The sequence below is a fragment of the Aythya ferina genome (assembly GCF_964211825.1).
Source record: "Aythya ferina genome assembly, chromosome: 17".
NCBI classification, from domain to species: Eukaryota; Metazoa; Chordata; class Aves; order Anseriformes; family Anatidae; genus Aythya; species Aythya ferina.
The window spans coordinates 1,759,189-1,776,663 of NC_140316.1; the positions used below are offsets into that span (position 1 = coordinate 1,759,189).

The 17,475-nt window shown below is 39.9% G+C and overlaps 1 protein-coding gene across 2 annotated transcripts in view; it reads left to right on the forward strand.

The window, feature by feature from the left end:
- Positions 1-17,475, forward strand: part of GLT1D1 (glycosyltransferase 1 domain containing 1) — a 69,625-nt gene that overhangs the window by 18,166 nt on the left and 33,984 nt on the right. For both annotated transcript variants that reach the window (XM_084538831.1, XM_084538832.1), the window contains exons 4-6: positions 1,869-1,920; positions 10,250-10,286; positions 11,085-11,141. In XM_084538831.1, coding sequence (XP_084394957.1) covers positions 1,869-1,920; positions 10,250-10,286; positions 11,085-11,141 — 146 coding nt within the window. The remainder of the gene's footprint in view (positions 1-1,868; positions 1,921-10,249; positions 10,287-11,084; positions 11,142-17,475) is intronic.

The following is a 17,475-nucleotide window of genomic DNA, read 5'->3' on the forward strand; positions in this document are numbered from 1 at the left end:
GTGACTTTTAATGCGTGGTTGTGACTTCATGCACTCAAATTATAACATAGTATCTCCAGTGGAAAAGCAGTATTCTGGTTGTGACTTAGAAACTTGCTTCACCTCCCCCCATTGAGATGCTATAGGTATGGCTCAGGATGGAAACATTACATTAATTCTATGAAAAAGAAATCTTAAGTGTCATATGTGATAACCTATGTTTTATATTCAATATTTTTAAAATAAATTAAAAAGAACTTGGCCAAGCAGACACATGGTGTCTCCTATGAAGGAGGCATTCAAACAATTACATTCCACAGGACTGATAGTCTTCAGAAATGGACCCAAGTATGGTTCTAGTTAACACTGAAGTTCCATTTAGGAGCAGTCAAAGCATGTGTTTGTATTTCATCATGGTTTAAAAGTTGCATTAAAGTTCAGAATGTTCTTAAGATCTCTTCTGAACAGGGATTCTTTATTAGATCTGACTCCATAAAAATATCTCATATGACTTCTGGGTATTACGTCAAGCTCCCAAAAGGAATGACTTGTTTATCTAGTATGTTTAGATATCAGGCTTCTGTGGCTGAGCTTCTGTGGCTGAAGTCTCTCTATAATGAGGCACCCAAATATGAGAACTATACCTATCAACGCTGCTTTTAAGTAGTTGTGGGGAATTATAGTGTACTGCATGTGTTTCTCAAAGGCTAAGAAGTAGAAGTCCAGATGAGCCATGATAAACAGCCATAAGGGTAAAAGAGGAAGTAAATTTGGGAGCAGAGTTATCTTCTCCTTTCCAGGTGAAATAAAAACCTAACCATGAAGATATTTGGATACACCTTTGTTTGCTTGTTCTTACTTTTATAATATGATTTGTATGATTACAGAGGGGGAGGAGATAGTGTTCATATCTCAGCCAATTCTACAGTTCAGTTATTTTAATTGCCTTCTTGATACAAAGAAAAGTCCTAATCAGAGAACAGTCAAAATGCCCTACCCCTTAGCAGTCGCCTGCCTATCAGTATTATGGTGGGCTAGCATAAGAGTCTCTGTCCAAAATGATGAATGTGGTGTGTCTCATGTCTTGAACACCCAGTTCTTCCTTATTATTATAAAGGGGTATAATGTGCCTAAGTAAGCACTATGAATGTCATCTCCTCTGTAGATGCCTAACATTCAGAAGTACAGAACCGACTGTCCCAAGTCTGTTAAATTCTAGAGTTGAAGCCTAATCACTGGATCTTCTTTCTTCTTTTTCAGTTTATTTAATTCTGATTTGATTTGATTTGATTTTTAATTTAAGGATGTTCCATGAAGAATAACAGTTTTGTCCCTCACACATTTTTTCCCATCAGCAGTTTTGACTAGTTCATAAGGAGAGAAGACTGGGGAAAGGTTTATAAAATTCTGCTCACTTGAATTAAAATCAGTAGCAACGAATTGCAAGTAGTAGGACTGGGTATAGTCAAATAACAATAGTACAAAACTGAACATTCCTTTTTATTTAGTTCTCTGGTTGTGAAGAAGGCTATTGCAACTTGCAGCAATGTAAAAACAGGAAAGGCTTCTTGCTTCTGCCTCTGTGTATAAATCTAGATAAACTACAGGATGTTCCCATTATTTAGGTTTTCTCCTATATTTAAGAAATCATCACTTTAATTCCACAAGAGCTCCAAGTTATAATCCATTTAAAGCCTGGATATACCATTTGTTTTACCAATGTTTTCTGGTAAAACAAATAGAAAGCCTACTTTCTGTCTTTCCATCTATAATTATTTTTATAAGCCTCTGCTCATCTTTCTTTATCAGTATTTCCTTCTGAAATGCTTTTCTGTTATGTTCAAACATTTTAAGTAGATGATCCCAACTATTTTTGTCCATTTAACTAGGTTTGCAGTGGCTTTCACGATGAAAATGAAGGAACTGGCAGCAGCGGAGTGGGTATGTTTATGTGATGATGGTGATGATTATAGTATCAGAAACTATGCATTCTCCTAAAATGTTTACTAAATAATGCTAGAGAATTGTAATGATCTTTATATTCTCTATTCCTGTTCTTTTATTTCAAAGAAAGCATTTTTTACTTTGACATGTCAGATAGATCTGGCATAGATAGAGCTGTTTAGTATTTGAAAAGTGTATACAGCCGTTTAGGAGGTGCTTCTCTGTAACATTTTATATTAAGCATTATTATCTTGAGCTTCTCCTGATACCATATGCATATATTGGTTTTCTGCATCATTTAATAAACTTTATTTTGACAAAATTCCACTAAACAGCTTTACTTACAATAAAGATTTTGGAAGAATAATTTGAAAATATTTGTTTTATCAACACTAGAAATAGGATGAACTTATTTATGTGAACTGCAAAGCTAAAACTGAAGTTATGCTAAGCCCAGCAGTATGTGATGTACACCACTACTGATTAGGCCTTGAGAGATATATAGCACATAAATAGCACTTAACTTTTTTAAAAGTCATCTCTGCTTCCAGAAACAGATTGAAAGACATTGCTAAATGATATATGGAAAAATACTGAATACAATTATTTTTATCCAACAGTATAGTAGTCAAATACGTTTGGCATTGTATTTGAAGAGGGTTATTTAGTCAGCAAAGAACTGACAGTAATAATGCAAACTAAAATTCCTAGTATATATTAGTTAACTATCAAATTTCAGGTTCAACAGAATGAAAAACATTCAGTAAAATGTTTTTTTAGTAGCAAATATATTATCCATGTGAAAGATATTTATTATGGTAAATCTAATTCAAAGGTGGGTATTATATTCATGCAGAGAAACATAAGTACATACAGAAAAAATCTGAAAGACCTTTCAAATGGAGTTTCTTTGATAACATCATTTAATTATTCAAAATATTTGAGCTGTCATGCTGTTTTATTATAAAAAGTGTTTAATATAAATCTCCTTGTCTGTAAATACGAAGTCTTCATATTAACTTCATATTGACTTTATGAATCCTGGATTGGTAGTAAGCAATGCAAAAACTCATCTGTTTTCATATAGACTTACTGACACCAGTCATATTTTGCAAGGGCCCAGAAGCTCACTGGGCACTTGGTACTTACATATGCTAAATCCAAATCTTTCGCTTCTGAAGGTTATTGATAGCTTTGCCATTGAGTTCAATGAGTTTGGGATCGAGCTCTTAGGGTTAATTTTCCAGTCTCTCAGCAAATACTGATCTCAGGTCTTTGCAACTAGTTAGTTTAATTCATTCCACGGGCTGTTTAAATAATGGATAAGTGCTGTTGCCTCATGCACTTTGTGAGGTGAACATGCTTGCTTGGATAATGTGCTGTGCATGCAGTTAAAGTGTGAGTTCAGGCAGTTTTAAGATAAAAAACTCAAGTGATTTATCAACAGCTTACCTAATTTGACTGCTATTGTTGAACTTGAGCTTCTTAATATGCTTTTTTGATCTTGAAATATAAGGAGAGGACTTTAAGTTTTAAGGGAGAGAAAAAGTAAATGAAAAAGCATATATCATTTTTAGGAGAAGAGGAGAGTAAAATTAATGTTTTAATTTTATCTATTTATTTATTTAGCCTCTGAAATAGTAAGATAATTAAGTAATTTCAAATATGTTATCCTCATTTCCTTATTGTGTTTTTGAAAGTAACTCCTGATATAATTGTGGTAGTTTTACTCAGGTGGGCAGCCGAGCTCCACCACAACCGCTCTCTCACTCCCCCTCTCCTCAAAGAGGAAGGGGGAGAAAATACAACACAGAGAACTCGAGGTTTGAGATGAGAAAGGTTTAATTTAATTAATTGGGTGGATGGGATCCACCCAAGGGTACTGAGGGAACTGGCAGAGGAGCTGGCCAAGCCACTATCCATCATTTATCAACAGTCCTGGCTATCGGGGGAGGTCCCAATCAACTGGCGGCTAGCAAACGTGACGCCCATCTACAAGAAGGGCCGGAGGGCAGACCCGGGAAACTACAGGCCTGTCAGTTTGACCTCAGTGCCAGGAAAGCTCATGGAGCAGATCCTCCTGAGAGCCATCACGCAGCACTTGCAGGGGAAGCAGGCGATCAGGCCCAGTCAGCATGGCTTTATGAAAGGCAGGTCATGCCTGACGAACCTGATCTCCTTCTATGACAGAGTGGCGCGCTGGGTGGATGAGGGAAAGGCTGTGGCTGTGGTCTACCTTGACTTCAGCAAGGCTTTTGACACCGTCTCCCACAACATTCTCCTCAAGAAACAGGCTGCTCTTGGCTTGGACTGGCACACGCTTCGTTGGGTTAGAAACTGGCAGGATAGCCAGGCCCAAAGAGTCGTGGTGAATGGAGCCAAGTCCAGTTGGAGGCCAGTCAAGAGTGGCGTCCCCCAGGGCTCGGTACTGGGGCCGGTCCTCTTTAATATCTTCATCGATGATCTGGACGAGGGCATCGAGTGCACCCTCAGTAAGTTTGCAGATGACACCAAGTTGGGTGCGTGTGTCGATCTGCTTGAGGGTAGGAAAGCTCTGCAGGAGGATCTGGAAAGGCTGCACCGATGGGCTGAGGTCAACTGCATGAAGTTCAACAACACCAAGTGCCGGGTCCTGCACCTGGGGCGCAATAACCCCAAGCAGAGCTACAGGCTGGGAGAGGAATGGTTGGAGAGCTGCCAGGCAGAGAAGGACCTGGGAGTGATGATGGATAGTCGGCTGAATATGAGCCAGCAGTGTGCTCAGGTGGCCAAGAAGGCCAACGGCATCCTGGCTTGTATCAGGAACAGTGTGACCAGCAGGGCTAGGGAGGTGATCGTCCCCCTGTACTCGGCTCTGGTGAGGCTGCACCTCGAGTACTATGTTCAGTTTTGGGCCCCTCGCTACAAGAAGGACATCGAGGTGCTTGAGCGGGTGCAGAGAAGGGCGACGAAGCTGGTGATGGGCCTGGAGAACAAGTCCTGTGAGGAGCGGCTGAGGGAGCTGGGCTTGTTCAGCCTGGAGAAGAGGAGGCTCAGGGGCGACCTTATTGCTCTCTATAGGTACCTCAAGGGAGGCTCAGGGGTGACCTTATTGCTCTCTATAGGTACCTCAAGGGAGGCTGTAGCGAGGTGGGGGTTGGTCTGTTCTCCCACGTGCCTGGTGACAGGACGAGGGGGAATGGGCTTAAGTTGAGCCAGGGGAGTTTTAGGTTAGATGTTAGGAAGAACTTCTTCACTGAAAGGGTTGTGAGGCACTGGAACAGGCTGCCCAGGGAAGTGGTGGAGTCACCATCCCTGGAAGTCTTCAAAAGACGTTTAGATGTAGAGCTTAGGGATATGGTTTAGTGGAGGGCTGTTAGCGTTAGGTCAGAGGTTGGACTCGATGACCTTGAGGTCTCTTCCAACCTAGAAAATTCTGTGATTCTGTGATTCTGTGATTCTGTAATTAAAGGGAAAGGGAATGGGGAGGAAAAACAGAAACAAAAGAAACAATCAGTCCGCGCGGAAGCACAGAGAGAGAAAAAATTATTCTCTACTTCCCATCAGCGAGCGGTGTTCGGCCACGTCCGGGGAAGCAGGGCCTCAAACGCGTAGTGGTTGTTCAGGAGGAACAGCCCCCTCCCCCACGAGAGCCCCCCCTTTTATTTCTGAGTGTGACATCAGGTGTTATGGAATATCCCTTTGGTTGGTTTAGGTCAGCTGCCCCGGCAATGTCCCCTCCCCATCACTTGCCCACCCCCAGCCTGCTGGCTCTTGGGGGCTTGGAAGGAGTCCTGATGCTGTGCCAGCACTACGCAGCAATAGACACAACACTGGAGTGATATCAGTGCTGTTCCAGCTACAAGTGCAGAGTACAGCACTGTGCGGGCTGCTGCAGGGAAAAGGTGACTCCAGCTCAGACAGACCCAACACAATAATAACTGATACCTAGAGGTTATATGTATTAAAAATGGATTGGCTGACAGCAAATAGAATTCCCTTCATCTCTTGGTTTATTTCTACACATTCATTCTTTGCCCAGAAACCATGACTACAGTATTAGAATAAGTATGTTTAGTTCTCTTTCTCTTTATTTAGTAGCTCAGTTATGTCTACTGTATTGCAAGTCTACTTCATTCACTGTAGTTATTGATAGTATCTGATGCTCCTGTTGGAAAATAGACTGGATCAGCATTTTCACCTTTCTGTGGTTGAGTTCATAGCAGGCTGCCAGTGGAAAAAAAATGAGATAAATCCTGGAAGTCGGCAGTGCTCAATCCTGTTTTCTGAAGAATGGAGGAAGACAATAAAGAGCTGCTGGTCATTTGAGTACAAGGAGTGCTTTTGGGTAGTGTGAGACAGCACCACTGACCTGTGAAACAATCCACACTCCACACCAGGCAGTAGGGCTTGTTAGCTCAGCTGTTTGGTGTGTGTGTGTCAGGTTAGTTTTCCAAGTAATGTGTTGCCTAAAGTCTTGTACCGGATCACAGAGAACTGCAATGAGCACCAGGGCTAGGGATGGGAAATCAGTAACTGGCTGTCAGTAAGGGGCAATATACTGGAATAAAAAGAGAAAGTTGGAACCACCCTCTGCCAGCTATTAGCGCCACTCACCTTAGCTTGTGAAGTATTGGTAAGAAAAATACTTTTATTTTCTATATTTGAGGTGAGAAACTGTATGGAGTCAGGAGTTAGACTCAATAATTCTTATGGGTCGCTTCCAACTCAGCAGATTTTATGAGTCTATGATGAACAATAAATGTAAGAAGTATAAACTAACTGCTGGATGTCTTTTCAGTTTTAATTTTCATCATAATATAATCATTAATACACCTTTGCCTAAAGAAAATCACTTAGAGCTGGAGCCTGGACAACACAACAATATAATTTTTAATGCTTTCTTTCAGCATGAATTGATTTTTGATCTAGGCACATAGAGGATTTGGTAGTTACATTATAAAAATAACTTGGTTTTAATAGTTAGTACAATTAACTTCATGGGTTTTAATAGTTACTACAATTATGATGGGTAAACAGGAAAGGGCACGGCTTCTGTCATAGATCTTATACTAGAAAAAGACAAAAGTTAACAGAGTATGAAAAGGAGAAGCAAACTTTAACTTTGAAATATTTTTGAGTCAGCACTTATGTTTTTAAGAACTTGACTTAATTGATTTTACCTAAACACCTTTGTGTTCCTGGTTTGAGACTCATTCAGTGTTTTGGAGTAGGTCTTGGCAGACAGGGAACTGGAGGCAAGTCTAAGTCCTAAACTGAAATATCACCTGCTGACCTGTGTCTTAAATCCTAAGATTTTGAATTCTTTTTTGCAGCTGTATCTTCATATAAAGGGTAAGAGCAAATGCTGTACATTTAGTTTCAAACATTGAAAAACATAAATACATATTTCCATATCACAGAATATCAACACTCTTTACATAGTAACTCACCCTAATGTGAACTGCATTATTCCTGTAATGTGTGCTGTATTAGTTAGACAGTCGATTAATAATTTAAATTACAGACATGTAAGCAATAGCATTATGCTTAAGGGGTGTATCTTCCAACAACTTATTTTCTATTACACTGGATAAATTACCTTTAATTATGAAGTACATAATATAGGTTTTGTAATAATCTGTATTCCAAGTAAGTGCGAAGTACTGTAAAAGATCCCATGCTTATGGTCAGTGTTTTATTTCAATAATGTAAAAGTGGTGCATAAGAATTACCTCAGCTAGTTTTATTAGCATTCCTTTTCATTTTTCCACTCTCCCCACTATTTAAAATAAAGAACAAAATATAAAATTTATCTATAAAGTGTGAATACATCTGTATACCATGTTAAACAATGTCCCTGCTCTTTTCTTCTTGGTGATCTAAACCCTGGCAGGAATATATTTACTCACCATAGAGCTATTACAGGTCTGATAAAGCATGAAACCAAATGCTTAACTTCAGCTTATTTTTGAAACTTAGCGGTTTTGGGGAACTTAAACCACATCTTCACCCACCAAAGTCTGAAGCAGAATTATGCAGTGTATTAGCTATAGAGACAAGGCTGGGTTAAGCTGCCCTCTGCTCCATCTGCTTTTTTCCACATTTTCTTTGTTTGCATTTGTGTCCTAGCTCTGAATTTCAGTTCTTCTATTTGTCTTGCAAATTAAAATTTTGCAGTTGGCCTCCATTTTGCAGTGCTGTCTCTATCATTTATAAAGCATTTTTTAGGATTGGAGAATGCAATTTAATTTAAAGTGCTGCTTATTCATAGGTTAAAAAAGGTTGAAGAATTGTTAAGTAATAAAATAACCCATGAAACCTTTTATTTATTTTTTTTAATCATTTGAAAACAGAAGTTCATACAGCTTTTGAAAGATATACTTAATCTTCTACTGTAGAATAAACAGCATTACATTTTCCCCACTTCATATATTAATGGATTTCCTGCTTATTCATGTAGTTTTTGTGATGTAGCTAATTCACTTTGATTCTCAGAAATTGCCCTCTTCCCCTCCTGTGAACTGCTTGTTGATGATTATTCAGTTTTCTGACCTCCTTTCTGTCAATTTCTTCTTCCATTTTTCTTTTTGCAGTTCATTTTTGGTAACTAAAATAGACTGTTACGACCCAGTAGTGAACTGTAGGGGCAGTCACATAGAAATGTTGGAATGAATAAAACAAAATCTTTGCAAGTGAAAAAAAGTCAGTTCCTTGACTTATTTCCTGAGCTGACTGGTTCAGGACTTGGTTGCTTTAGCACTTTGTTTCTGCGTTCTCATTCTCCTAGTACAAGCTCTCTTCCTTCCTAAAGTCATTGTCCTGCAGGTGTGATTTCACAAGCTGCAGTCTGCTGCTAAGAATGCAATGGAGGTGGGAGAGGACAAGGGAAAACTAATGTGCAGCTTGACATGATCCGACAGTATAGGTGATGCTCTACCTTGTTTAACTCTGTTTGTGTTACTCATTCCACCAGCTTTCCACATTAAGAGGCAGGGTTGCATAGCAATACTTAGCTTGAGGAATTCAGCAGTGTATCATCTGTGTATCAGCCATGTGTTCAAAAGTGGGTTGGGGTGGCAGTCTGAGAGTCCTTTTCCTATTTGCCCTTTAGAAAGAGCTGTGGTAGACAAATAATCAGTGACTCATAGAGTCACAGCCTGCTAAGGGACTGGGTGTCTGTATGTGATGAAACGGGCGCTAAGGAGGAGTCTGGTTTTAGCCCAAAGACAGCAAAGACTGGTGCTCTAAGGAAGGTTGTTCCTTTTGAGTCACTGTGATGCTACGTTAAGCAATAGCTACTAGAACTGCTTGAAAGAATGTAATTTCAAACTGAAACTTCCAAGGTAATATTGAGCTAATCTATTAGAGAATACACAACTTGACAAATGCTTTGGTTTACTCCTATACAGGCATTGCAGCCAGCTTTTAAAAGAAATAGGAACTGTCTGAACACAAAGCTTTTGCGAATACTTTGAGCTCAGAGAAACTATGCTGTTCTTGCTAGAGGGGAAAAGTGTTTTTTTTTGTTTGTTTGCTTTTGTTTTGTTTTGTTTCCCCATTTGGAAGGATCCCATGGCTATTTCTGTGTTTTCGTGAAAAAAATGACTAGCATTTTACAAATTCATGATTGGAGTTATAGAAAGATAATGAAGTAAGAACTCAGTTAATCACATAAATAACTAGTGTAGTAGCACTTCAGGAATAACTTTGGAAATATAACACCCCTTTTACTGTATCTATTTTAAAATAATTTATTGTGCAATTCTTATTTGGGAATATTCTGCAATACCTAGTACTGGCCAATTTTCCCGTTTAGACAAGTATCTACATATATTTGACAGCAATCTTAAAAAAGGTTAGGGGTATGTAGGGCTTGTTTCATGCCTGATGTGTTTAAACATTTTATTATGGATAAATATAACTGTGATTTTGAGACCAGCTGTACTTTTTCTTTAGAAACCAGAGTGTTTGGGAGCTAGGGCTGTTTTATAGTTTAAAATCTTTTTTATTCTAGGGAAATTTTTTCTTTTTCTGTGCCATAAGCAGGTTAATGATTTTGAGAAACTACGGTTAAACATAAAAAACATGTTTCTACTAATCTGGTAATTGTGTTAATTACAAAATGGATTCATTGACACTGTAAATTTTCATAGTAAATGTAATAGTAAATGTAATTTAAATTGCTGTCTTTGTTGCCTGTGGTCTTACTAAAATGTTCCTTTCTAATGGTCATTTCTTTTTTTTGTTGAAAGAAAATCACACTGATGAGCATGTGTTTTTTTTAAAGACTGAACAGATCTTTTATGACACACCACAAGTCACTTTTCTTCTCTTTCTTTTAAAGCCAGATACTCGGAAGAAAATCTATGTCCAAACTCAAGGTGAGAGTTTTGAAATATTAACTAAGACATTCAAGTATCAGCAAGTATCTAAGTCAGGGTATATTACTTAAGTGAGTAGTCTCAGGAACATTCTCCTCAGCCTTTTAGGTTTGTTTACTTAATCTACAGCTCTCACTTTAATTTATCTACAAGTAATTGTCTATAGATTCCAAAAGTTATTGCATTTTTTATATATTTTTTTTCAAATAATAAAAAAATTTTTGAAATTTATTTTGAAATTACTCAATGAGGTGTATTTAATTGATGTTTAGTCTGTATTTAAGCTTCTTATGAGATAATAGATAACTGATAGATTAAATAAATTACTAAAATCATTTAATTATTAAAATAATCCTTAAGGCAAAGCAAATAATATCAAAAAATATTTTTGATATTGATTTAATTCAGTTGTTTTGCCTTATGTTAATGACTTGAGCCTGAGCCGAACTGTATCTGTTTTGGAATAATGATCTTCAGAAAACAGTATCTTGTATGTAGATTTGCAGGGCCAAATTTAGCATGGTGTAAAGGGGCTTATTTCTGTGGATTATTAAAGTGGTTCATACACAGTGTGATTGTGTGAAATTTTCAATTCCATTTCAATCTGATTATTATAGAAGGATTGTGCAGGCAACCTGAAATTGTTGGGAAGAGGAAAGCTTGAGGTGTGAACAGCTGTATATAGAATTCAATGTGCCTGAGAGAAATATGTTTTCTTAGGGCAAGACTTTAGGAGGCATAGTTCAGCCATATAGGCACCAGTCAAACAAGCTGCTTTTCTCTTTTTTTTCAACACAGGAATCAAGACTACACCCAGTGAAACATTTGACTGGTGTAGATTTCTACAAAATGCAGGTATTACTCACTTTTCTGTATTTGCCATATTTATAATTAATAGATATCATTCTTGAAAGAATTTTAGAATGAGAAGGTTAACTGATTATGTAGTAACAGGGCCTCATGATACAAAAATTTTAAAATATTAGATTCAGGTAGAACATCAATCACACACTTCTCACAGTTTAGTAAACTATTCAGACCATCTCTAGACTGAAGGTTTGTCCAGTACTGAATTGCATCAAAAGATAAAATATTCATGGTATGGGTCAGTACCCCTATGAAGTTAGTTAGACCTAAGCACCAACACCTGGCCACGCTGTGCTTCACAGCTGTGTGATAGAAACTGAGGATTTCTATTGCAGAATTGCAGGTGAAGTGAAAAAGTGGTGAAGAAGGGAAAAATGTTTTGATGTTTTAATATTTGGTCTTGATCTAGTGTTTGTCTCTGTTTTCACTCATGTAACAGCATGTAAGCCAGATGACCTAATTTAGTCACCTGATCTTGGCAATACTTTAAATACTTTAATGTATCTGCCTTTCCCCAAAATAATTTGTATGCATTTTACAGTGGTAAAAATATTTCAGTGTTATAGTCATCAATCTGATCTCTTATATTACAGCTCTTCCCTCTGTTACTAATGAATCCTCACTTTCCAATTGCTTTATCATACCAGTAAATGTGCACCATTCTTCAAAATGGGTGTCTAATTTTAAATTGAGCATCGTGAAGTTATTTTGTTCTCAGTAAATCATGGCCCACAAGCACAGCACCACTAAGATTAATATTTTTCTGAAGTGAAATGATTTGTCACTTGCTAGCACAGCCCTAGCATTGATTGGACCTCATGTCTAACTAGTCTATGATTAAAAGTGCAGTCAACAGATCAGGGAGGGGGGAGCTCCCCCTAAGTGCATATCATCTAATATATTAGAGGCAGTCTTTTGCCTAATGTGTACTAATACAAAAGCACAAAATAATTCATAAAGTACATGAAAAGCAAACTAAAATGCAACTCTAACATTTGTGCCTGTTAAATAATAGCTTGAAAACTGGCATCATGTTATTCGGTGGTTTTGTTTTGCTTTTCTTTTTATGACTGTTTCAACTCACAGAAGGGTTGAAGTTGGAAAGGAACCTCTGGAGATCATCAAGTCCTGCCAAAGCAGAGTCACCTAGAGCACATCGCACAGGGTCACATCCAGGAAGGTTTTGAATATCTCCAGAGAAAGAGATTACACAGCCTGTCTGGGCAACCTCTTCCAGTACTCTGTCACCCTCACAAGAAAGAAGTGTTTTCTCATATTCAGGTGGAACTTCCTGTGTTTCACTTTGTGCCCTTTGCCTCTTATCCTGTCACAGGGCACCACTGAAAAGAATCTGGAACTCATTTATTTTATCAGTCTTGTCTCTATTTCTATCTCTGGTGGCAGGCTAAAATTTCCACTTCTCTTAATATTGCACATGGAGGCAGGTTCTTGACGGTACCTTTGCACTTATTAGAACTTCCCTTTGAATTGCTCTTCTGGGGATTTGCAGTTTCAAGGTGTTTGAAATATTTACAATTCTCCTAATGCAGAGCAATCAGTAGAAAAAAAAAAGAAAGAAGGCGGCGATTTTGCTCAGAAGAATACCATTTTGACAGTGCTGGCTTGCACAATGAAGTGCACTTGAAAAGATCCTTAACTTTTATGCAGATAAAGCTGTCCAATCTCATTCACTTGGCATTTATGATCTTTTAAAAACAAACAAATGAAAAACCCACACTTCTGTCATGAAGATCTATTCCATACCTAAAGGGAATTAATGATTTTTGTGGGAAATATTTCTCCAGATAACTCTTGCCTATATCTTTAGTAGTCTCCTTGAATTTATATCAGATATGCGGTTCCCAGGACTGAATGAAAAGAAACTGCCCTACAATGCAAATTGCAGTGCATTTGAGCTATCCATGTTAAACATCCTTGGTGATCAGCCCCATACATTGTGAAATTATTCTTTAAAATGAATTAGGCCCTTTAGAATATTTCAGGACTTATTTTATAGAACACACATGGTATGGATATTCTTTGTACTGAATTATTCAGTCACAGAAAAACTATACCATTTGCTTGATGTTAAATGTCACACTGCTATATAAATTGTCTATTTAAGTTAGGATAATGGCTTCCAGAAGAATTTAATGGCAGATTCAGTGAGTGGCAGAGTGCATCAAATACATTTCACTGTCAGAGACTTCCTACCTAGCCCCCAAAACTAAATGGTACTGAATCAAAAGCTAAGCAATCCCACTACATTTGTACATTCCATTTGATCATTTGGGTGGCTAACATAAGTGGTAATTGCCTAATATAAGCTGAATCTGTGCTGTGAAAAGTTTTTTTATTGTTGTTGTTATGGGTGTAATGCCAACTTAATGCAAAAATCATGGAATTTGTATTTTTTCATAGCCTCAGCAGCAGACTTGAGAGTTTCAGAGGTGATATTTGCATAGTTGTCGTGTGCTAGCTGCATTATTTTCAGTGGCTGGCTGTTAAAATATTTATTGGTGAAATCTTAAAAAAAAAGGGGAGGGGGGTTAAAGACATTTTGCATTCTAGTTACAATCAGCTTCACAGTGTTTCTCTTATGTGGATGAGAGATGGCAAACAACAGTAGGCAAAGCAAAAAACAAACAAACAAACAAACAAACCAAGTCTAAATTCCAACACAGACTTCAAGAAGACAACCTTTTCAGTTTATTTAGTAACTTGAGACTATTTAGGAAATGGTGTGGCTCTCTATATTAGAGAATCTTTCAATATTGTAGAACTCAAGGCTGGGAATGACAAGGTCAAGTCCCTTTGGGTTAGGATCACCGGGAAGGCCAACAAGGCTAGCGTCCTGGTCGGGGTCTGCTATAGACCGCCGAACCAGGATGAGGAGACGGATGAGGAGTTCTACAGGCAGCTGACAGAAGTTGCGAAATCTTCAGTGCTTGTTCTCGTGGGGGACTTCAACTTCCCTGACATATCCTGGAAGCACAACACAGCCCAGAGAAAGCAGTCTAGGAGGTTCTGTAGAGCGTGGAAGATAGCTTCCTGACGCAGCTGGTTAGTGAGCCTACCAGGGGTGGCGCCCCGCTAGACCTTCTCTTCACAAACAGAGAAGGACTGGTGGAGGATGTGATTGTCGGGAGCTGTCTTGGGCAGTGACCATGAAATGGTGGAGTTCTCCATTCTTGGCGAAGTCAGAAGGGGACCAATAAAACCACTGTATTGGACTTCCAGAGGGCTGACTATGAGCTGTTCAGGACACTGGTTGGTGGAGTCCCTTGGGAGGCGGTTCTGAAGGGCAGAGCAGTCCAGGAAGGCTGGGCGCTCTTCAAGAGGAAAATCTTAATGGCGCAGGAATGGTCTGTCCCCACATGCCCAAAGACGAGCTGGCGGGGAAGAAGACCAGCCTGGCTGAACAGAGAATTGTGGCTTGAGCTTAGCAGGAAAAAGAGGGTTTATAATCTTTGGAAAAGTGGGCAGGCCACTAGGGAGGACTATAAGGATGTAGCGAGGCTGTGCAGGGACAAAATTAGAAAGGCCAAAGCTCATCTGGAGCTCAATCTGACTACTGCCGTTAAAGATAACAAAAATGTTTTTATAAATACGTCAACACAAAAAGGAGGACTAAGGAGAATCTCCATCCTTTACTGGATGCGGGGGGAAACTTAGTTACAAGAGATGAGGAAAAGGTGGAGGTGATTAATGCCTTCTTCGCCTCAGTCTTTAGCGGCAATACCGGTTGTTCTCTGGATACCCAGTACCCTGAGCTGGTGGAAGGGGATGGGGAGCAGAATATGACCCTCACTATCCAGGAGGAAATGGTTGGTGACCTGCTATGGCACTTGGATGTGCACAAGTCGATGGGGCCGGATGGCATCCACCCAAGGGTACTGAGAGAACTGGCAGAGGAGCTGGCCAAGCCACTGTCCATCATTTATCAACAGTCCTGCCTATCGGGAGAGGTCCCAGTTGACTGGCGGCTCGCAAATGTGACGCCCATCTACAAGAAGGGCCGGAGGGCAGACCCGGGGAACTGCAGGCCTGTCAGTTTGACCTCAGTGCCAGGGAAGCTCATGGAGCAGATCCTCCTGAGAGTCATCACGCAGCACTTGCAGGGCCACCAGGCGATCAGACCCCGTCAGCATGGGTTTATGAAAGGCAGGTCCTGCTTGACGAACCTGATCTCCTTCTATGACAAAGTGACACACTGGGTGGATGAGGGAAAGGCTGTGGCTGTGGTCTACCTTGACTTCAGCAAGGCTTTTGACACCGTTTCCCACAGCATTCTCCTCAAGAAACTGGCTGCTCTTGGCTTGTACTGGCGCATGCTTCGTTGGGTTAGAAACTGGCTAGATAGCCGGGCCCAAAGAGTCGTGGTGAATGGAGTCAAATCCAGTCGGAGGCCAGTCACTAGTGGTGTCCCCCAGGGCTCGGTACTGGGGCCGGTCCTCTTTAATATCTTCATCGATGATCTGGACGAGGGCATCGAGTGCACCCTCAGTAAGTTTGCAGATGACACCAAGTTAGGTGTGTGTGTCGATCTGCTTGAGGGTAGGAAAGCTCTGCAGGAGGATCTGGAAAGGCTGCACCGATGGGCTGAGGTCAACTGCATGAAGTTCAACAACACCAAGTGCCGGGTCTTGCACCTGGGGTGCAACAACCCCAAGCAGAGCTACAGGCTGGGAGATGAGTGGTTGGAAAACTGCCAGGCAGAGAAGGACCTGGGAGTATTGGTTGATAGTCAGCTGAATATGAGCCAGCAGTGTGCTCAGGTGGTCAAGAAGGCCAACGGCATCCTGGCTTGTATCAGGAACAGTGTGACCAGCAGGGCTAGGGAGGTGATCGTCCCCCTGTACTCAGCTCTGGTGAGGCCGCACCTCGAGTACTGTGTTCAGTTTTGGGCCCCTCGCTACAAGAAGGACATCAAGGTGCTCAAGCGAGTCCAGAGAAGGGCGATGAAGCTGGTGAGGGGCCTGGAGAACAAGTCCTACGAAGAGCGGCTGAGGGAGCTGGGCTTGTTCAGTATGAAGAAAAGGAGGCTCAGGGGTGACCTTATTGCTCTCTACAGGTACCTTAAAGGAGGCTGTAATGAGGTGGGCGTTGGTCTGTTCTCCCACGTGCCTGTTGACAGGACGAGGGGGAATGGGCTTAAGTTGAGCCAGGGGAGTTTTGGGTTGGATCTTAGGAAGAACTTCTTTACCGAAAGGGTTGTTAGACATCGGAACATGCTGCCCAGGGAAGTGGTGGAGTCACCATCCCTGGAAGTCTTTAAAAGACGTTTAGATGTAGAGCTTAGGGATATGGTTTAGTGGGGACTGTTAGCGTTAGGTCAGAGGTTGGACTCGATGATCCTGAGGTCTCTTCCAACCTAGAAATTCTGTGATTCTGTGATTCTGTGAAAGTACTACAGCCTGTGTCGCTTTGGAGGTCAGACCACATATTCAAAATGGTTTTCTCTGACCTTATAATCTAGGAATCTATATCAGTTTTGTTAGCAATTTAAGGTGCTTGTCTGTAGACTTTGGAGAGGCAATGAAAGTTTTGGCTTTTACTGAAAACTGAATGACAGGAAATGACAAGACAGTCTAAGAAAATGCAAAAACTGACACTGATCTTCTTTAACAACTTAGCTCAAGGATGTGATATAGCTATTTTAGATCACAGAGTCTTCATACCTTGATGAAAGGCTCCTTTTGATCTCAGTGGAATGTGGGTGAAGCTGTAAACCCTAATAAACACAGACATCATGTGAAGGAGATTGTTAACAAAGACTATACTAATGAACTGAGAAAGCTCATCTACCCAACATATGTTTTGAAAACACCCTACAAAAGTACAGAAAATACTTTTAAATAAGAAAAACACTTATTTTCTACATTTGAGCATGTGGTAAGAAACTCCTAGGTTGCATTGTGTGGAGTCAGGAGCTGGACTTAATGATCCTCATGTGTCCTTTCCAGCTCAGGAGATTGTATGATTCTAAAATAGGTCACTTAAGATACAATGTTCTTAAATTGCGTCTGTAACTCTTAGCAAGCTAATGCTTGATATTACTCACTCACTTTGAGGCCTGCAGCTTTTCAGTAAGATTAAAGATTTGCAGGTTTTTTTTTTTAAACCGTACATCTATGATTACTACATTTTTTGCCTGATAGTACCTAGAGACATGGAGTTAAATGAATCTACTCTTTCAAAATCTATTTGGATGACATCTCTACTTATTCTTGACTTTCTCAGAAAAATGATGTCCTTATTAATGCTTCAGAAATTATTCTGATTTTCATGCCGTTTGCCTGTGTTCACGTTATGCTATCCT